We start from the raw sequence: 22,180 nt of genomic DNA, 5'->3' as shown, positions 1-22,180 counted from the left end.
TACCCTACACACTGTTCCGGCTCCTATAATACTGTACAGTTAGATACTAGGGACGGCGGACTTCACGACTCATTACAATCTCTTCTCTACACATTACGTCATTGTACTTTATTGTCATTACACTTATAGCACATTCACTGTTGTTAGTATACCCACATATCCATTGTAAATTTGCACATTCAACTGTAGTTCGCCCAACATCGCAAGCTATAAATTTGCGCACTTCCGCACTTAAACTTCTGAGTGCATAGGTGCGTTCCACCCAAAAGTACTGTAAGGCGAAATGCTGTGCGCCGTTCATATCCGGATGCTGCACTCAACACGACCCAAATGTGAGTGTGCAGCGATGGGATCTGAAAACCCTCGATTATCGTCATCTTGGCTACGGGGACTAACTCAAGTGGAAGTGGCAGCAAATTCACTATTAAAAACGACAGAAGAGGAAGTGGATAAATATTGCGATCGTAATTTCCGGTAAGTGCGAAACGACAGAAATCTATTTTGGACTACACGACACTGTCAAAATCAGGAACGAAGTACGCAATGTTACTAGTATACACATTGAAATGTAAGTGCGCGTCTTGAAACACAGGCCGACATAAAACATCTAAAATGGCGGACACAGAAGTTGTGATCAAGTGTGGCGCGCACAGGCTGCTGATTGGCCGAATCCATTTGATGAGGTTTAAAAACAACGGGTAGTGGATAGCAGTATTCACAATGTGCTTATCGACATGACAACAAAAATAAGTTGAATTAACCTCTGGTTTATCTTTACTCCTCTTGATGTGTTAAGAACACATGAAAGAAACCAAAGCAGCTCTGTGCAAAACAAAGTGCACATCTACATCTGAAAAAGGACTTGCAATGTACTAAAAGTCTATTGAATCAAACTATGACTTTTTTTTAAAAACAAGTTTTATTTAAGATAAAAATTACTATGACTAAGACACGCGCTTTGGACTTTTGTTTCAAGTTATTTAAACTTAATTATACTTTTGAATAATTAAACATTCTTCAACAGTGATTCTGCACAACACATACTGTACGTTTATCATCAACTCGGTCATTTACACAAAATTAAGGGCTAAACTTCCCCCACTATTATTAATAGTGAATATCTTGGGAACTAATGCAGTAATTATTACTTAAGAAAAGCACATGGTTAACAAAAACAATAACAAAAAAAAAATCACAAATCGAACCTGACCATTTTCAATTACTTTAATGACAAATTTAGCAAATTTAAGCAATATATAATTTATTAAATACCTGCAGTGATTCTCGCCATATTGATATACTGTAGTGTTTGCATACATGAAAATGGAGCGTCAGGGTTTGTTCAGACAAGTGTTCACTCAATCATCTAGCAGTACTGTACAAGAGACGTAGCACGTTGAAAAAGAAGACCACGAGGTGGCGCTATACAGTAAGTATACAGAAAATAAACACGTTGAGCATGGCATTAGTGTGCGGTGTCGAATAAGTACAGTATATTCACTCTCAGTCACCTTAGAAGCATGAATGGAGTGCCAAGTAAAAATGGTATTACTTCCTGGAGGAATGACTGAGGTTTGATTACAACCACATATCATACAGCGGATAAATACAGAATAAGTGAACCAAAATACTGAAAACTGTTAAAATGATGTAAAAAAAAAAAGGTAAAGTTACCCACCAACAGAGCAACTTAAAAACACTATGACAGATCTATCACATCCAATAAGGCATTCGAAAGTAAAGCGCTCACATTGAAGCACTGCTTGATTGTCTTGTCAATGTTGTCACAAAGTGAAAAGGTTATGCAAACACCTGAGTTCGAGGCATCCACTACAGATGTGTGTATCACAAGTGCATGTGCAAAAGGAACCACCTTTTCACCGCTTCACTGTACTTGCTCACAGTGTTGACGCAAAACCAAACATTAATGGAATGGATTCTGAAACAACTTCATTTCTCACCAATTTGAAAGGCATTCACTCTCATATTTCACCTAAAAATGCACACAATTCATTTCTGTTGTTACAAAAAAAAAATGCTACAAATAATCTATTGGATTGCACACAGCAAAGTTGTCTGTCGTGGCTAAACATCACGGATGAAAGGCAGTTCATCAAGAAAAAGAAGGAATAAACTAAATCAGCGTGAGTAATCTTTCGAGATTAAATATGTAACATCAGCCTGGTCTGGACATTAGCTGGTGTCAGTAAAGGAGTGGTTCCTGTTGCTGGATCATCATCGCCAGTGACGCCACAGACAAGTGACAAGAGCGACTCAAACAGCAGCTCAACTTGCAACCCCCTCTCCCTCTGACTACTTCACAGTCAGACGCAACACGAGAAAAAGACTAAACATGAGTAGCTGCAGGGATTGTGCAGAGATGTAAAGTCAGCCATGTTTGGACCTCCGTGGAGGTCATTCTCAACTCAGACTTGGAGATGGATGTGAATAACAGCTTGACTGTTTCCATTCTTTCACTTCTTCCCCAACGTGAGTCTTTTTTTTTTTATTGTGGAATGCTTGTGTTGGATTCCTGGTAAACAAACCCGCAGAGCACATCTGTGGCTCAGGAATGGGGGGCAGGAAGCGGAGCCAGGGTCTTGTGATGTCGCTCCAAATAGTGACTTAGGTTCACCATTCCACTCCATACGGTGTCCTTCCCTGTCAGTCATCTGTTTTTCTTTCAGCTCGCTTGAACCGTCTTCTCATGCGAGCTCGGGCCGCGCTTCCATTTCTCCACGAGAGGCCGTGCGTGCTCGCATGTACTCGCTGCTCTGAGTTGCTCTCTGGCTCCCGTTGCCACGGCGCCAACGCCGTACTGCCAGGAAAGTGTTTAAGCCATACACACCTGTGGCCAGGAAGCCAAAGGTCTGCATACAAGAGGAAACAGGAAGCACAGTAACAATGAACTTCTATGGACAAAGCTGATGCACTTGCAGCAGAAATATTTAATGAGGCCGTCTATGCTGGAGTGGATATTCAGACAATAAACACAACAGCCCTGAGAAAATACAAGCACACATGAACTATCTGGCTGCTTTCTACAAAATCAGCCAAATACAGTATCATGTGACATCTGAACCAAGACAAAAGAGCAACTGTTGGCGAGCAGTCAATACGTTTGCTTCATTCCAGTTTACCATTAGCCCGAGGTCTTACAGTAAGAGACACAAGCAAGTCGAAATCGTTCTCTCTCAAAAGCCCAGCTTGTCTTAAGCCACTCCGACACAAACACTAAACGATTTTGGTGCACATCATCCTTCTTCCACAGTTCCTGTCCTTTTTTTTTTTTTTTCATAGCGCTGCATTCCACAAAACTGGAAAGTTGGAAATTGCTGTCTCGTCTGTATAGGAAAAGCAATGGAATGTCACACAAAGGCAGTTTCTACTGGAGAAGTCGGGGCTTCACTAAGATGCACAAATAGCGGCGCCCATGAGTTACATGTAGGACGATCGTAGATCGTGCAGGGGGTGTCCAAACCTTTTCCCCAGAGGGCTGTATACAAATACTTAAAGCCAAACTATGGGTTATTCAGATTTTTTCTTTACATTTGCTCTATTTTTAACCATTTTTGCTATTTTTTTAGTATTTACTTTTATTCCTACAATGTAGTATAAACAAGTTGCAGGCTGCAAAAGGCCCCTGGGCCGTACTTTGGACACCACTGTTATAGCGTAACATGAAGTTCCAATGTGCTTGCACTCGGCTGCTTCTAAGTAAAACACACACGTTCATGGTTAATTGTGTTTTGCAAGTTAAAGTCTACTTCGGAGAGCTATTTGAGATCGAGGTGAGCTGGAAGAAAAATCGACAAGTGAGTCAAAATTGAAAGTTGAGGTGCACTCAGCCGGCCACTCCATAAAAAACATGTAAAAAGATAACTCTACAACTTTAGGTTCATGAAAAATAGTGGCAAATAAAACCTCGCACTCACAAAACATCCCTGTCAAGGATAATCGTGATGTTTGGACACCATATGATTTTTCGATATCAATACATAATTTACTTTTTATTCGCGTGGAGAAATTTGGCCCCATAACTATAGCCTAGCTTCTCGCTCTGTTTGCAGCTGGTGTCTGCCGACAGAACGCAAGGCATTCAGGGCACATCCCACGCTAATTAACGAGTGTGACGGCGGCAGACACGAAAGGTAACTATTTTTATTGGATTTTCAAGGTTCCTGTGCTTTGTCAATATTATCTGTGTAGCAGAAAGTGTGTATTTTGCAAACACCACATCAATCACGACTTCCACTGCAAATCGTTTTACGGGATGCAATTACAGCTCCCATCCGAGCCACTCAATAAAACCACGTGTCATTTTTTTCCTCCCATATCCAGGATTAAATCATCAATCAAGAAAATAGCGCCCGTTATTCAATTTATATTTTATCATCACTACACCTCAGTTGTTACATTTACAACCATAAAATTTCAAAATACGCACAGAATAAAAGATCCTTGTAAAAATCTCTGCAGGTTTGGAGAACATGTCATATGACTTGTCAGCTGGAACAAACAAAACAAGCAACCCGGGCCCGCTTACCACTGCTGCTATCTCTGCTCCAGTGTTGTGGTTGATACAGGCCAGCACGAGGGATGACAAGAAGAAGAAGAAGGTGCTGGCTGCCGTGTTGCCCAAATCCTACAGGAACACACACACACACACACACACACACACACACACACACACACACACACACACACACACATATAAACACGGCACATCAGGTGTTTGCAGTAACATTGCGCTCAACGTTTGCTGTAATAACCTGTCAGACTGCATCCCTTGAAGCGCAGGAAATACACAGTTCAAAGCTGTTAAACACACATTATTGCACACACACCACACCATCCCCATGATGGAGACAATGGGAGCTACTTCCTGAACATGTGTTCCCTTCCTACACTACTTAAGACAGGATTGGGAAGGGTTAATGATGAAGTGCTCAGTGTGACAGGCACATGACAGCCATGGTAGGATGCATGAGTTCAATTATTTTACTCATGCTGTGTCATATGACACAGGCGGTCTCACACACACACACACACACACGGCAGTCTCTGAAGGGCTTAAATCCTCAGTGATGGCACATTATGGGGGTTTACCAGGAAACTATTCGTTAACCACACCCACTTAGCACACATACACTAATTAGGCATACATCCCAATGTACACACAAACACACTTCATGACACACGTACCAGGTTAGACAGCATTTAGTGTACTTGACTGTTTGAGGATCTTTGTCTCATGTTTCATGTGTGGTAGCAAACATATCCCGCATCCAGTCTGTCTACTCTCTCACATTCCATGTTTTCACCCGGGCTGACACGCTGTAAAACCTTAAATAACACTAGACACCCCCAAACCGCTGGCTCTCTCTCTCTCTCTCTCTCTGGTTGAGTCTTGGCCAGTCTTGCGACGGCAGCTCCACAACTAGCATCTTACAGCAGCAAAATATTCTTAACAATTCCTTATCTTTTTATAACGGAAAACAGCATATCTGTCTAAACTAGCGATGCTCCGATCGACCGGCCACTGATCAGTGTCGGCCAATTTCTGTGAAAATTCACGTGATGGGCACATGCCGATAAACGGCCATCACAACTTACCTGTGGCTAGTACTATTGCAGTCCGCAGCGATCCCTGCATGCATGTAGTGTCGTGCCCTAACTAACGTCCTCCTCTCTCTTTCCTTCACAGTGCGCAGGTGTGCCAAAACAAAATCAATCATGTCTGCCGTGTGGAACTTAACTGCCAACACATGCCATGAAAACTCGGGGGTAGCACGTCAAAAAGCTTGAATTTAATACGGCATTTGAAGAACAAACGCTTGACAGAGTATGGTGAGTCTGAGGCTCACGGTGTGATCATCAGTCAAACGGCAGCCATGTGGCCAACACTCACCCGTATGTGCGTGTGACAGTCAGAAAGCTAAGTAAATAACCCGAAGAATAATTGAAATCATCGGACAAGATAACCAGCCTTTCTCAGCGATGGAATAAAATATAATACAATAAAATACGCTGTCTAAATGAAGTTGATTTTATGGTTCCTCTTTTCATATCATACAGTATAGCCAGTAGCAGGGATGCAGTCAGGAATTCTGGGTCCCATGAAAAAAAAAAAATCACATTGCCCCCTGCCCCCCTGCTTACACGGAGCCCAGGAACTGTCATGAATGTTTTTTTAGTTGACAGAAGTTTTATTGTGGACAGAAGCCTACGTTTGCATGTGGATGCGAGGCCAAAATGCATACAAAAAATACCCGTATTTGTGTGGACATTACCTAAGATACAAGGCCATATTTATAAAAAGATATAGAAATAATAGAGTTTGCAAATAAATATCTTCTTTGTTTTTCTATGTTATCAACTCCAACTAGTATCCAGTTCATTCAAGTAAAGCCTATTAGATACAGTGGTGGGAAATGTGTTTGCCCACTTCCTGATTTCTTATTTTGTTTGCATGTTTGTCACACTTAAATGTTCCAGATCATCAAACAAATTTAAATATTAGTCAATGACAACACTACTGAACACAAAATACAGTTTTTAAATGAAACGTTTTATTAGGGGAGAAAAAACCCAGTGTGAAAAAGTGATTGCCCCCCTGTTAAAACATAACTGAGATTAATTGAGATCTATCAGTCTGGAAAAGGTTATAAATACATTTCTTAAGCTTAGACCAGCGAGAGCCATTATCCACAAATGGCAAAAACATGGAACAGTGGTGATCCTTCCCAGGAGTGGCCGGCCAACCGAAATTACCCCAAGAGTGCAGCGACTACTCATCCAAGAGGTCACGAAAGACCCCACAACAACATCCAAGAACTCCAGGCCTTACTTGTCTCAGTTAAGGTCAGTGTTCATGACTCCACCATAAGAAAGACACCGGGCAAAAACAGCCTGCATGGCAGAGTTCCAAGACCAAAACCAATGCTGAACAAAAAGAACATTAAGACTTAACATTAAAACTTTTGTGTTCAGTTGCGTTGTCACTGACTAATATTTAAATTTGTTTGATGATCTGAAACATTTAAGTGTGACAAACATGCAAAAAAGTAAGAAATCAGAAAGGGGGGAAACACTTTTTCCACACCACTGTAAGTGCACTGTATGGCTGCAGCACGTCCAGTCATCACTGTGTAGGCTGACTGATTGCCATGAGATCAAGTCTATCGTGCATTATGCACACATTGGCACTACTTTCCAAAGTTTGTATTATCCACTTGTCCCTCGCCACATCGCGTTTCGTATATTGCTGCCTTGCTATAACCTTAGTATTTTTTTTTCAAAAAATAATAAAGTAATAAATGATCGCTGTTTTATGGTTGACTATGGCCTATTGTTAAAATGATATAATGACAGTGAAAAAAGTTATCTTCCCATTCAGTGTGGCAGTGGTACGTTTTTGGCTTCTTACTTTGTCTCACTTCCCCATTCAGTTTTGGTAGATTGTTACAGTATTGTTAAAGCGCGGGACATCTCTTATGTCACTTAAAAAATTCCGTAGCCTGCGCATAACCGGTGCGCAATGTGGTGTAAACAAGCTAGCAGTATTGTCGGAGTGTACGTCTATGTATGGCTTGTTAATGTTAGACTGGCTGTCCTGTACTGTATATCAATCAAGTGACAACCGACATGCGATCGACTCATATTACGTAACTATAGGGGTGTTATTTACTGTAATGTCTAAAGGGCTCTAATGTTTAAAAAAAAAAAACATTTTTAGAAGAACACAGAGAGCTTTTCTATGCGCTAATTATGAAAATATTGCATTTATTAACATTGAATCCTACTAAGTGGAAATTCACCTAGCGGTCTGGGCTGGAACCAATTAACCATGATAAAAGAAGGGACGATTGTATTTCACTTGTGCTTGCACGTTTTCCCCACAGTGTTGCCTCCTCGCACCCAGAATTCCTGATCATGATTGACATTTTAGATCAGCTGCCACTATTTATGCAAAAGAAGCAAATTCATCCATGGCATGCAGTTATTTCCATGTAGAAGGGGTGGGGGTTTAGGACCCGACTTTTCCTTGCAGCACTGCCAAAGCTAGGGTGAATTTGAGGAGATGGAGTCACATAGCACATAATCATATGATCAAAACCCTCGTGCAGAACTTGCTGACTGCAACGGCTGCATTGGGCAGTTTTTGAAGTCGGCCAAGGAGAAGAGGGGTAGAGAAAAGGTTTCGAGCTGGTTTAGTGTCTACTTGGGTAAAACTCCCAGGCGGTTAATGTCAGCGGTGCAACTTTGAACACAAATTACATAAACAATGTATGGTAGAGCAAAAGAATCACAGGCTTGTCATCAGCTGTCACAATGTTTGGAAAAGGATTGTTTAGAATCTAACCAAGTGTAGCTAAACCACACAAACTGATCTTGTTTTCATTAAAATCATCACAATTTGCAAGATTCAGACTAGGAAGAAGTCCGGTAATGACTCACTAACTCTTTAAGGACACGAACACATAAACACAGCAGCTGTTAATGAATAAATCATGCTCTTTCCTCAGTTCTCTTAGGTACACTCATCCTACAGTGAATGGAAAACTCATTAAGCAGTGACCAGAGAGTCTAGCAGGCTATGGGGAGAAAAAGGAAATGAGAGAATGTAGTCAATTTTGAAGAATAAGAACCAACAGGAGGATTGAAAATGATATGAACGCTGCCTGCAGTTGCTCATAGTTTATACAACTACTTTATTTAGGCCAAAGGAACACTGTTTTCTCCTTGCTTGATGCAGAATAGCATACATGAGGCTAATAAGGCAATCTGATAGCTGTAGTTGGATTTGGGCATCTGGCTTAACATCCACTGCTTCACTATGTCATGTAAAATGTGTGGCCTCTGGAATTATAGCTAAAAGCTATTTTCCACTCCCTGCTGCTTAGAACACACCATCATGTGTATTTAGGCAAATAATAAAAGGCAACCAGAGTAAAGAAAACCAACCAACTCATTTGCCTACAGCTGACAAGGCATTTTCTGGTAACACTGAAGCTCTTGGACCTCCCACCAACTTCCTTACTTTTTAAAGCCTTGCCATGTGGAAATGTCTGAAATCCTAAATGCAAGAGCCAGTCGCACTACAAGCACAAGTCCGATATTTGCTTCATTCTTAAGTACTGAAGAAGAACGTACTGAGCAAGACAGGGTCAAATTCAGAGTTCAAAACACACACACACACACACACACACACACACACACACACACACACATCTTCTAGCTTGTTTTTATACAATGCAACCTCGGTTAGAGTCATGGTTAGCGTGTTTTTCGGTTAACATAAAAAAAATTACGTATGTAATTTACTGATGTACTGTAAATTACATCAGTAGAGTTACAAAAGACTTAAAGCTAATATTATTTGCAGACAATACTACTGCATTTGGTCTGGAGAAAGTATGAAAGAGTTAATAATAAAAAAAAGTCCCAGATGAAATGACGATACTAAAAAGATGGTTTGATAAAAACAGATTATCCCTGAACCTAAGTAAAACTAAAATAATGCGATTTGGTAATAGCAGAAAGGACATTTATGCGCAAATACAAATAGACGGGATAGACATTGACAGGGGGAGTGAAAATACATTTCTAGGTGTTATAATAGATGGCAAAATGAGGAAATCCCACATTAAAAATATACAACATAAAGTGGCAAGAAATACTTCACTATTAAATAAGCAAAATTTGTTTTGCAACAAAAATCACTCCATCCGCTCTATTGTTCCCTGGTATTACCATATCTAACTTATTGTGTGGCCATATGGGGTAATAACTATAAAAGTACACTTCACTGTGCGGCAAAAAATATTATATAGATTACAGAGAACATACAAACAAAATCACAGTTATTAAAATTTGCCGATCTGGTAAACCTTCAAAAAGCTAAAATTATGCATAAAGCAAACAATAACCTTTTCCCATTCCATTCCATTTTCGTCCGTTTATATGGGTCCGAGTGGCGGGTGCTGCAGTCTCAGTAGGGAAGCCCAGACTTCCCGGTCTCCGGCCACCTCTTCCAGCTCCAACGGGAGGACACCAAGGTGTTCCCAGGCCAGCTGTGAGACATAATCCCTCCAAAATGTCCTAGGTCTGCCCCGAGGGCTCCTACCGGCTGGGTATGCCTGGGACACCTCACCAGGGAGGCGTCGTGGAGGCATCCAGACTAGATGCCCGAGCCACCTCAACTGGCTCCTCTCCCTGTGGGGATGGCCACTGGGGTGGCCGGAGAGTGACCAAGGGTGCCCCGTCAAGCCCCACAAGACATCCATGCTCGATAGGACTGTTTCAGCTTGATGGTAGCCCTAACCTCTGGTGCCCACCATCGAGTTTACTAGCTCCGATCGGCTGCCTCAAGTGAGAGTTGAAAACTAGACGAACGGGAGCCTCTGCCAGACGTTCTCAACACACCCTCACTACATGTTTGGGTCTGCCAGGTGTGTCTGGCATCCTCCCCCGCTATCTAATCCAACTCATCACCAGGTGGTGATCAGTTGACAGCTCAGCCCCTCTCTTCACCCGCATGCCCACAACCCCCATGTCCAGAAAATGCAGACGCAGGTCTGATGATATGACTAGAAAGTCGATCATAGGGTGCGGCCTATGGTGTCTTGGTGCCAGGTGCACTTGTGGACATCCTGATGGTCGAACATGTTGTTTGTAATGGACAAACTGTGGTTCGCACAGAAGTCGTATAACATTATACCGCACGGGTTCAAATCGGGGAGGCCTTTCGTCCCAATCACGCCCCTCCAGGTCCCACTATCACTCCCCACATGGGTGTTCAAGTCTTCCAGTAGAGTCACCAGCAGGGGTGCTCTCCAGGACCCCTCCGATAGACTCCAAGAACGCTGGGTACTCTGAGCTGCCGTGATGAACTCCAGTCGCAGAAAAGGGGCGTTTCCCAAGCGACATCAATCTCTAAGCGAAAGAAGACTAAACAACCCCTTGTTGAGGTAGCTCGTCGACTTTGTTTGCTATATTTTTTATCAAAATAGCAGTCATGCCATATTGTTGTGTCTGAGTGATACTGTAAATTTGTTTTATTTTCCAAAAGACGAAGGTTGAAGACTACAATGAACTAAGAAACTACAGAGAATGAGAGACTGCTATTAAGGAACACCTTTACAAGAAGCATTTGGCTTGAAAGTATTGTATAAACGCATTTTGGATGCTAGGATGCTATTCCTGATGCTATGCTACACTGGAAAAAGGAGAAGAAGAACGATGTCAAAGTTGCCACACAACAAGTAAGTAAGTCATGTCTTATTTACATATTGTATTGTAAACACTATACCGCCATAGCGACAAGCATTCAAAGCATTATTCATGTTATAAAACAGATTTTCACAGCAACATGTCGATGGTGGGCGGTGGGCGGGGTGGCGACGAAATACACAACAAAAGGCTTTAAAGACCCCTTTACACTCATTAAGAAGCCGATTTAAAACAATAATTGAAGGATAAGCAACATTGAATCGATTGCGACTGGACTGTTCAGGTTGTCTTAGGAACTGAAACAGGAACGATTCAATGTCCTGAGACTAGCTAAATACAGTCGGGAGTGTGCATGATTAAGCACCGCGTCTGCCTTTCAATGTAACATGTTTACAGTAGATCCCTGCTTTGCACTGGTGAAAATGGTCAAACCATGAGTCGTTGAAAAGCCCATAAAAATGTCTAATTTTGACACTAACACAAACCAACAGAAGGTTATCGAACCAAACGCCTCCCTCACTCACAGTGCAACCAAAAATAACACATAACAATCAATGAATGCATGTGGAACACACATAACTGCACCAGACAGACTATTCGGGTATCAAAATAAATGATTGCACACTTATATATACAGTATGCAAAATACTATAGTACAGTGGAATGTGGTATGTTAAAAATGTTAACATGCAGAAAATAATTAAAAATGCATAGAAATGATGAATGAAAAGGGATAAATGAACATTTAAGGTTACTTTTACCTTCATTGAAGACGTGATTCTTCACGTGACTGAGGACAGGAAGGTGGTGGTGGTTGATCTTGCTGCCACATCGGGTCTTTGGGAACAATTAAGGTAAAAGGAACCTTAAATGCTCACTTGTCCCTTTCATTCTCATTTGTATGTACAGTGTTCCCTCGTTTAACGCGGGGGTTAGGCACCAAAACATACCAGTGTTAAGTGAAATCCGTGTAGTAGAAGTTGATTTTTTTCCCATTTTTTATATATATTTTTTCGTTTAGAGGATATGTTTTTTCATCTCTTATATATGTTTTTTTTTCATTTAAAGGATTTTTTTTGTTTATTATATATGTTTTTTTTCATTTACAGTGTATGTTTTTTCATTTATTATATATGTGTTAAGGCTGTAAAACCCCTCACCACACATTTTACACACTTTTCTCAGACATGAGAAAATATTTATGTTGCGCATAGAGGGTCTTAAAAGCGCAGATCGCGCCTTGGTCCATGGGCAGAATCAGCGATGTAGTGTTTCCAAAATAAGCCTGTCTCATCCATATTAAAAAGTTGTCCAGGCTTATATCCCCATTCCTCCATGATGGCTTTAAATTTGCCCATGTTTGCCTCTGCCACGCCATCCGCAGAGGCGGCCTCTCCATGGTCTTGCTGCAGACAGTTAAAGCCCTTTTTGCATCCTTGTTAAAATGTATTGCTGCTGTCGTTCTTTATTTTCCTCCTCGTTTATGGTACGAACCGAAGATTCATTTATTCCGTAATTATTCCGTAATGGCGCCCTGCAGTTGCACCCAAAAGGTGCAGCTGCAGGTGCCTTTATCGGTGCAGAGCTTTTAGTCGACATTGTGAGTTTTGTCGGGGAGAAAACATACAGCACTAAAGGGCCACACTGCTAGCGATCGAACAATTCCGTAAATTAGGCAAGCTGAATGCATTCTGTACTGTACAGGACACATGGCATGACGGAGGCTGATTGATGGTCTATAGACCCTTAGTGAAGGAGGACGCAGAACACAATGGTTCATACACTGTAAAAAAATAAAAACAAACATGCTACACAAAAAAAATCTGTGTAACAGCGAGTCCGCATAAAGTGAACCGCATTGTAGCGAGGGAGCACTGTATTTACAATTGTTTTATGAATGTAAAAGTATAAAAACGTGTTCTGTGTTAACATTTTTGAGTCAACTGCTGATGACATCATCATAGACAGGCAGCGTAACGTCCGGTCCTGGTTGCCATTTTGTAATGGACTCATTTGGACTCACGCAGTGTATTAACAAGACGACAAGACGTGTAGCGTGTCGGAAAAACGTGGCAGCCGTGGCCTCCGCAAAAAACGTACAGACTAAAAACTGCACAGTGGGTTGTGACCGAGGCTGTACTGTATAATGCACAACCCGCAAGGCCATGCCGAGTAAAGTGTGCGTGTGGGCTTCCCAGCATGGCGGGTTATAAATTAGTATAAAATAGTATTGTTTTGCTGGTATATTTGTGTGTAAGCGTTTGAGTTGTGTACTAACCGTGAGGTTCCAGTTGATGTGGGGCACCTTGGTGTGCAGGTTGAGACAGAAAATCACAAGAAGGGTGCCCGTGACCACAAAGGCGCTACAGCTGACAAACTCAAAGAAGTACACGCCTCCGCATGGGGAACACATCATGATGGTTTCTATGCAGATGAATCCGATGAGTGACAGGACCTGATGTGAGAGGGACCACATTTGAAATCATTCACAAGATACAGGTAGACACACTGGCCACATTAAGTACCTGCACAATCCTGCAAAATAGTAGAAACATCTATCAACATGATGCAGTGCAGTTCTACAGATCCGTTTGGCAGTTGTACCACAATAAAGGTGATTTAATCACTTCATCCATTTAGGATACAGCATTAGTTTCAATGTCAACAGACAAACAAAAAATGCTGAGTTGACATTTCTTTTAGTTACATTTTCAACATCTGCAACCACTTTTTTGCAGGTTAACCATGGTGACACTAAATCACCTAGCTGTTCAATGATTGACTTACATTTCATATCAAGGTAATGTTTGCAAAGTAAAGCCAGGAAGGAAGCTCATGTTTTGCTTGTGAAACCAAGCTAAGTTAATTTATAAAAGCATTCCATCAAGTTATCATTTAATTAGTTTCAACAGAATGTTTTGTGTCTTTTTCATTATTTTTCAAAGCAAGCCTTTGCTGAACTTTATCTTAGTTACACATGCTGAGGTACCTATGGTGAAATCGGTACATGTTTTCAGCAAAATTTGCAGCCCATTCTCCATCAGCACGGTTGCAGGGACTTTTTTAGATTTATGACAGAACTGACAAGTACAGGAATGCCAGGCACAGATCTTTAGCACAAAGAGGGCTGTAACATTTTTGAATGTTTGTAGAGAAATTCCAGGCTGACCTGATGATGGAGTGATTGTCCTATGAATAGACCAGAGGCCAAGAACCCATCTCCTGAGTCCACTCTTGGCAGGCCGTGTGGAGGCCTTCCGCCAGCCAAAAGTCATCAACAAACCACAGTATGGCAGGAATTCTCCTATTTAGGTGTTCTTTGGCCATCTAAAAAGGCCCAACAAAACCGCATGGAGCTTACGAAGTGGGCTCAGTGCGGTCCAAAACCCAGAGACTCAACAGAACCAAGAAAAATACTGCAGCATCCTGCCTAGACCAGGTCTGTGATTGTGCAAAAGTGGGCTTGAGTTGAAAGTTTAATTGAGGTTAAAACAGTAACTAAGTCTGTGTCTGGGGTTCAAACTCAAGCACACTTCAAGCTTACCTTTCACCTTACAGCTGTGGTTAATTACAGTTTTACATGAATATACCAGCATACATGCTAATGCAGAGGTGTCCAAACTTTTTCCAACGAGGGCTGCATACAGAGCAATTGAAGGACGCGGGGGCCACTTTGATACATTTTGTACAATAACGATGATACAACCAAACCAGAGTATGTCAATACATGCTAAGATGTCTCAACAAAACTTCCAAATCTTAGCTTTGTGTCGTAGATGACAAAGAAAAGAAGTGTAATAAATAGTATTTCAAAAAATAATAACACTGCTAGTAATTGAGACGGCCATAAAAATGTCTAATTTTGACACACGACTCGCTTCCCCTTTCCCTCCAAACCCTCCTACTATAGTTTGACATTTTGATTCAGCTCCAGAACCCGATCCTATCTCTCTTCAATATGCGTCACACACGTATCAAACACGTTTAATTATAAAATGCATGCGTACCACTGACGAATGATAGTATGAACAGATGTATTTATATATTATTACAGCGTTAGGGTGAAAGACGTGTTTTGTGTGGGGAAAAAAAAAATCTATTTTCAAAAAAACAATAAATAAAATCTGCAAAATTGCAAATTTGCGGGGATCCACTGTACATGTCATTAATAATGAATTAAGTTAACTTTTAACATATGCAGTGGGTCGATCAAAAACCACCTGCGAGCCGAAAATGGCCCCTGGCCTGCACTTTGGTCACCCTTGTACTAATCATCATTTTTATTTGTATCACTTTAAGACATGGTATTCTGCCATATACCAGGAAAAGACTGTTGAATTCCTAACAGTTACATTTGTTTGACACTGCTGAACAAATGTGCTTTACAGTCTCATGAGCAAACATCTGTTCTCAACAGCAAACCTTGCTCCTCCGGTTTAATGAGGTTTCCTTGCTAAAAAGTCAATTGTTGCGGTGTGTCAGTACACTCCCAAGTAAATGACAAATATTTGGTTTCGACATCACCGCTCAGGAAACACTTCAGCACACTCAAAAAGTTCACTCTTCGAGTATATAATGCCACAAAATGAATCGCGGAAAAATGTTTTTTCTTGCTTTTTTTTTATGCCCTCTCTGACTCATTTTTGTAGAAACTTGCAAGCACACAGGTGGACAAACACAAGAAAAGAGTGTAGTTTTTCCCTCCGTAACACAACCAAAAGGGGTTACACCCAAAGAGAAGTGCAAGGTTGCAAAGGCTGGAGGATGATGTCAGGAGGATGATGTCGCTGAGAGAAAAAGCATATTGCTCCCCCCCAAGTTCCTGTGTCGCAGGTGCCAGGCAGACGAACAAGAGAAGGAGGTGGGGCCACAAATATCCACATTGGATAATCTCTTGAGGAAGAATTACCGTAGATATCCACCATCACCCCCAACACAGTCTGTGCAAGTGAACGATCACACACACCTCCTCTCACTTAATCTGTTGGAATTATAGCCATTGTGAACTGTCATTAAAATACATACACATTTTGTGCAATGACGACAACACACTGCAAAGTGCATCCTACAAGCGCTTTTGTGCATAAAAAGAATGCCACATGATAGTAACATGAGAACGCAGAACGCAGTCTGAGTGCTGGAAACCACAACGCAAGAGTACACAATGTGTAGACTGTGGCATGCGCACACATGCGCTCTTTCTGTCTTCCTTCTAAAGATGAAAAAGTAATATTTCAACCAGAAGCGACCGCAGCGTCTCTCTGAGCAGGAAGTGCTCACGGACATTGGGGACCATCTGGAAAGTTCATTCCATCCCCAGTCTGACACATTCCCTCGGCGTAATATTTCGTTACGACTCCCCACAACAGTCATAAAGGTGCTGGGGAAAAAAGATGAAGGATTAATGTGATGACATTTCCAACAATGAAGGAGGGCATGGCATGGATGTCGTTTGGACCTAACAGGTTTCATGTGACAGAAGGAAGTTGGTGGCGTGTTAGGTTCTGCTTATGTCGGTACTGGTCCAGCAAAAGTTTGTAAAGTCATTCAACTATAGAAGCTGACTCTCTCCAGCAAGTGCAAAGTCCTGTGGAGCACCAACAGAGCTACAATTAGTGCCAACCGAGTTCACAGAGTTTGGTCGTTAATGATCTGTCCTCCATCCTCCAATGAGACCTTCATCTGGCACAAAAGATAATCACATGGCCTCATCTGACACATAGTTGAAGTATTTACACAATGAAGCAGTAAAGGAAGAAAAGCCATCTGGTCGTGAGATTTGTAGGCTTCCACTAACATACCAAAGGCAAACTTGGACGGCTCTCAACTCTCCTTGTTTGTAAAGGAGACATACTTTGTGACTAGCTTTAAATGAATAGACTGTATCAAAGCAGAAGAGCAGTATGCTTACAGTACATGATCCCGTCATTAATTGTAAACACATTTCTTGTTGATATGATGGTGCACAGACTAATTTGGAATCCACAAAAGGTAATGGGGCATCTGGCAATGAAAGCTACAGGAAATGAAAGTGGAAGAAAATAGGAGGTAGATAGCTAAATACATACTGTAGATCCATAGATTACAGTAGATGATGGAGACACGTCCAAATGCTCCAAACACAGAAATGAACAGAAGAACGTTTTTTGAAATTGTGAAACACTAAGATCAGGTATGATTTATCAGGTCTGGCTCCCTTGGTAGCCTGGCAGACTTCTGTATTATTCTGTGAACTTGCAGCACTTCCTCCATGCAGTTGTTTTTTGAGTTTTTGTGTATAGTATTTTTGGCATTTGCAGCACTTGTTTTTGATCCTGCGGCGTTTATGTGATTGCAATATTTTTAATCTGCAGCATTTCCCTGTTGCATCTGTTTTATGTATTCTGTGTTTTCAGTTTTGGACATTCCTGTGCATTTGCCCCTGTCAGCCACCGTAATAGATTCAAAAGGATGTACTGTAACCATCTTAAGCAAATTTCAATCATATTAATGGCCGCCTATTCTATTGTAATGGTCAGAAAAGGAGGCGTCAACTTCCTTATTTTCCCAACAAACATGGCCGTTACTATGGCAGGTGTGTGCCGTCTGCCACTATTGAAAGTAAGACCATGAACGCCAGGTCACTCACACCTGCAATAACAATGCCATTTCTAGAGTACAGACAATGCAGTGTGGACAAATGCAGTGTTTTCTAGCTGCTGCATTCAATCACAAGTGTGATGGAGCTTCTAGTTTCCACAAAGTTGATGCATTTTCAGCAGACTGACTCATTCTTACTGTATTTTTAACATAGTTTGATCAAAATGTGAAAATAGGTTTGTTTGAAACGCAGGAGCCGTAAATTTATACCGACGGAAATAAGGAATATGTGGTCAATATTGTGATATATACAAAATAGTTAAAGCAAGAATTAAATGATCAGATCAATTAAGGAGAAAATCAACATGACCAGAATGTGCCTTGACATTTTATTTGGAAGCATTTCTCACTTGAAAACTGAGAAGCAAACAGCGTAATTCCGCGGTGACCATATGTTAGTGTCTCATTAGTGGACACATGGTGCGTCACGTCTGATTAGGACCACTGTGGAGAGCATTAGCTTGTCTTAACAAACACTTAATGACAGCTTACCACTTCGACTCCCTTTAAAATACCAAAGTATGACTTGAGGTAGTCCACATCGCAGCGAATCTCCCCAAAGACACCCCTAGCGTGGACTGGCTCGGTAGTGGGCTGGTATGGGCTGCTCGCCCCGGAGATCATGGAGGTGTTGGAGGCCTCTCCGTCCAAGCCCTCCGCCTCCTCGGTGCTCCTCATGGTGGCTCGGTTGTAATGAAACTATAATGTTCACTAAAATGTAAGTTTAAAAAAGGAAAAATTACGCAAAAGAAAGCACGCTTTCTTCCATAACTGCAAGGGGAACCGGAACTTCCAATTCTCACAGGAGTCGAGCCGGGAGGTCGATAGCCGGGATGGTTCTGTCCCACACTCCCAACTCTATGAGAAGGGGCACTTGTTCGAGTCCCACAGTCGCCTCACCACAGACGATTATCGTGGGAAGCGCCTACAGGGAAGCGCCAGCTCTTTCTGTCAACAAAAAAAACACGGAGCCATGACAGCCCAGAGGGAACAAGGGAGAGCCCTATTGTTAGCTAACTTATTAGCCCTGTCCCAGCAACGGGAGCCCGTACTGAGGTAGCTCCGCGCAGCGAAGCTCGTTGTGGATGCAGCCTTGTCTCCGCCCCTTGCAAACTGCACATACTTGGGAACGGAACACTCTCCGCCCGTTTCGAGTTTCCCAGTCTGACAAATAGCTTGGTCGGAATCAAGACACGGATCCTTTGACTCTCCCACATTAACTTATAAAACACATTAACACAACACAAAGTCTGTTGCGCATTTAATTACACTGTGTCAGAGTATTCACAACTTGTAATAAATCGTTTTTAATGGGTTAATTATATCTAACTTTTACCATTCATTTTCCTCATTGATAGTTTGCTTGGTACCGGATTTAACTTCGTTAGTACTTACTGCCCTCCGGTGGTTTAAAATAGTACTACACGGTCAATAGGAAAGGACCTGCAATAACATACACTCAACAAAAATATACACGCAACACATTTGTTGTATACACCGTACACACTGATGCAGAGCATCCCAAGCATGCTCAATGGATGAAATGTCGTACAGTAAAATGCACCGTCTTGTGTATGGAGTGGCCCATAGTAGCAGTGGGGTTATGGTATGGGCAGGCGTATGTCATGGCCAACAAACACAAGTGCACTTTATTGATGGTATTTTGAAGATAGCGAGCATGTTTGAGATGCGCTAGCATATATTGTATTTGAGGCAAATGGCGGTCACAGCAGATACAGACTGGTTTTCGGGCCCCCGCCAATACAGTTAAACTGCAGATTTTTGGGAGTGAGCTTTTATTGTAGCCAACCTACGGCACACCTGTGCAATAAACATGCTGCCTTATCAGCATCTTGATATGCCACACCTATGATGTGGATAGGTTATGAATCATGAATGATGAATACTCACTAACAGATTTGTGAACAATAATTGAGAGAGATAGGCCTTCGGTGTACATAGAAAAGTTTTAGATCTTTGAATTCAGCTCATGAAAAACGGAAGCAAAAACCAAAACTGTTGCATTCATATTTTTGTTGAGTATAGAACATAAAATCTACAGCAAGAGCTAGATCGGAAAGTCTGCCTTTATAAAATACATTTCTCCTGCTTTACTGAGAAAACTTATCTTTGTGTGTGGGGTCACATAATTATATGGAAATAGCTGTTTATGCTAACTTAGACACATGCAGGTACAATAACAATGCCCTGTATTTGGAGTACACAGGAATATGTATACATCCCTTCTCTGCATTATGTAAACACATTTAAGTCCTAATTATGCTTTGCAGATGCTTTACCCGTACAAAGACAGAAAACACTGTTTCATTAACAATCACAAAACAAAAGTACCAACAGGCAAACTTGGATTCTTTGTTTTATTGAAGCCGGGGGTTTGATAAGCATTTTCCTCATCTTTGTCGGTGCATAAGCTAGAATCCACATGGCAGCTTAGAGGCTACAGAGTTGTGTTAAAGTCATACAATCAAATTCTGAATTATTTCAGTACACAAGAAGCAGCCATTTTTTTTTCATAACGTCTTGATATCCTGAATACAAAAGAACTGGAAGCAGAAGCTCGTAGTCTCATACAGATGAAGACCACCATTAGTGGTCGAAGGCAATTCATTAAAGTTGTCGAGCAACAGTTGAGTTCAACTGATGCCGTAGTACAAAAGTTACATCAGCTCAGTATTCAATGTTGGGAAAGACATCCAGTCATCACAAATAATACGTGCAATTATGGAACCAAGCAGCAGAGAGCACTTTCCTTTTACCAATTGACATTTCTAACAAGTGTGGCCAGAAAGGTGTAAATCAATAAACTTCGGAGTGATATTTGAATGTTTAACAGAAAATGTCGATGGGCAAACAGTCATGAACAAAAACAAACAAAACTACAAGGTTGTAAACATAAACCAGGAGACATTTCTTGGGCAAAAATGGCTGGTTATTCATTTGTTATATCTTCAAGATGTCCAAAAATACTCATTGAACAAAATCTACAGAATTGGGTTTTCAAAACATAAAAAAAGAGAGGGTATTCCATAGTTAACCACAGGGGTAACCTTCTAAAACAAAAAGCAGCAAATGCAGATAAACAATGTTTTGTTTTTTTTACAGTGTGCACCAAAAGGCAAGGCGAAAAGTATGCATTCTGTGTTTAACTGTTGCCACAGGAAACTGATATAGGTGTCCAAGGAAAAGTGCTTATTTCAACGTGTTCTGTTCCTGGTTGTTCTGGAGGTGTGCTTTATCTACTGCAGGGGCGTCCAAACCTTTTCCACCAAGGGCCACTGACAGAAAAATCAAAGGATGTTACATTTTGTGCATTAAAAGGTGCTAATGCCAACCCAATGGTAATATGCAGAAGGCCAACAAACAAGCTGTGGACCAAAAATAGCATCCAGGCCGCACTTTGGACACCCCTGATCTACTGCATATGCCACCCAGTCACCAAAAAAAAAAGTTTTGTTTTGATTAAAAGTAATCAGTGTACAGGTCTAACTTCTCACAACAATTCAAATCATCCATTAAGTCATCTAGACAATATGATCGTGTGGCTATTCCTTCAGAAAAATATAAATGCTTGGTGTGCAAGTGGTCAATTTGAACTTCGTTACCGAAACCCTAAAAAAAGTGGGATAAAGTTGTCCTCACATTTGTACAGTATGTGAAATAGTTCACATGGAGGTCTAAGGGAGTTGGGTCATGGGAAGAAAATATGAATGGGTGACTAAAATTACAAACGGTTGTTTCCATGTCTAATTTACACCATGTGTCCTTTCTCTGCTTCTGTTCATCGAATGAGCAGCTGCTCTCTTCACATTTAACATGTCGTGTGGTAAAACTACAGAAAAATGTTTGTGGTTTACTTACTTCAATTATAGATGATCTGATGAGGTACATTAATTCCAAAATATAGTTAACGTATCAATTAAGGGTGGCTGGTGTGACAAACTTAAATGTACTTTGAAGGCAAATGTCAGTTGAGGGCACTGAGGAGATTCCAAAAAAAAAAAGAAAAAAAAAGGCCAGGTCAAACAAGTTTCCTACAGGGAAAGCAATTCCTCAAGTAGAATAGGAATGTTTTCACTAAGAAGCAAAGGACGTGAATACCACATGGGAAAGCAGAGCAGGACCACAGTGATGTTCAACACTGAACGGTACAGGATCCCATTTTGTTCAAACCACAGCAAATCATGGTGTGTTTTGGCTTTGAAGCAAGTGGTTCGGACCACGCTGTCTGGGGTACACAAATATTCATCCATTACAGTTTGTATGAAGGCATTACATCTATTTCTGT

General features: G+C 41.3%; 1 protein-coding gene across 2 annotated transcripts; it reads right to left on the bottom strand.

The window, feature by feature from the left end:
• Window positions 1-157: 157 nt before the first annotated feature.
• Window positions 158-19,121, bottom strand: cmtm4 (CKLF-like MARVEL transmembrane domain containing 4). Of its 2 annotated transcripts, XM_054769891.1 has the most exons (5): window positions 18,367-19,121; window positions 13,514-13,690; window positions 11,997-12,072; window positions 4,547-4,645; window positions 158-2,870 (listed from the first exon to the last, which is right to left on the bottom strand). In XM_054769891.1, exons 1-5 carry the CDS (start codon window positions 18,550-18,552, stop codon window positions 2,665-2,667), a joined length of 744 nt encoding a protein of 247 aa, XP_054625866.1. In that variant the 5' UTR covers window positions 18,553-19,121; the 3' UTR covers window positions 158-2,664. The 2 variants fall into 2 exon arrangements, with proteins under 2 accessions (XP_054625866.1, XP_054625867.1); XM_054769892.1 differs by lacking the exon at window positions 11,997-12,072 and having other exon boundaries at window positions 18,367-19,092.
• Between the last annotated feature and the right edge of the window lie 3,059 nt (window positions 19,122-22,180).

This window comes from Dunckerocampus dactyliophorus, chromosome 3 (assembly GCF_027744805.1).
Source record: "Dunckerocampus dactyliophorus isolate RoL2022-P2 chromosome 3, RoL_Ddac_1.1, whole genome shotgun sequence".
NCBI classification, from domain to species: domain Eukaryota; kingdom Metazoa; phylum Chordata; class Actinopteri; order Syngnathiformes; family Syngnathidae; genus Dunckerocampus; species Dunckerocampus dactyliophorus.
This window is presented reverse-complemented; position numbering and strand designations above follow the sequence as displayed.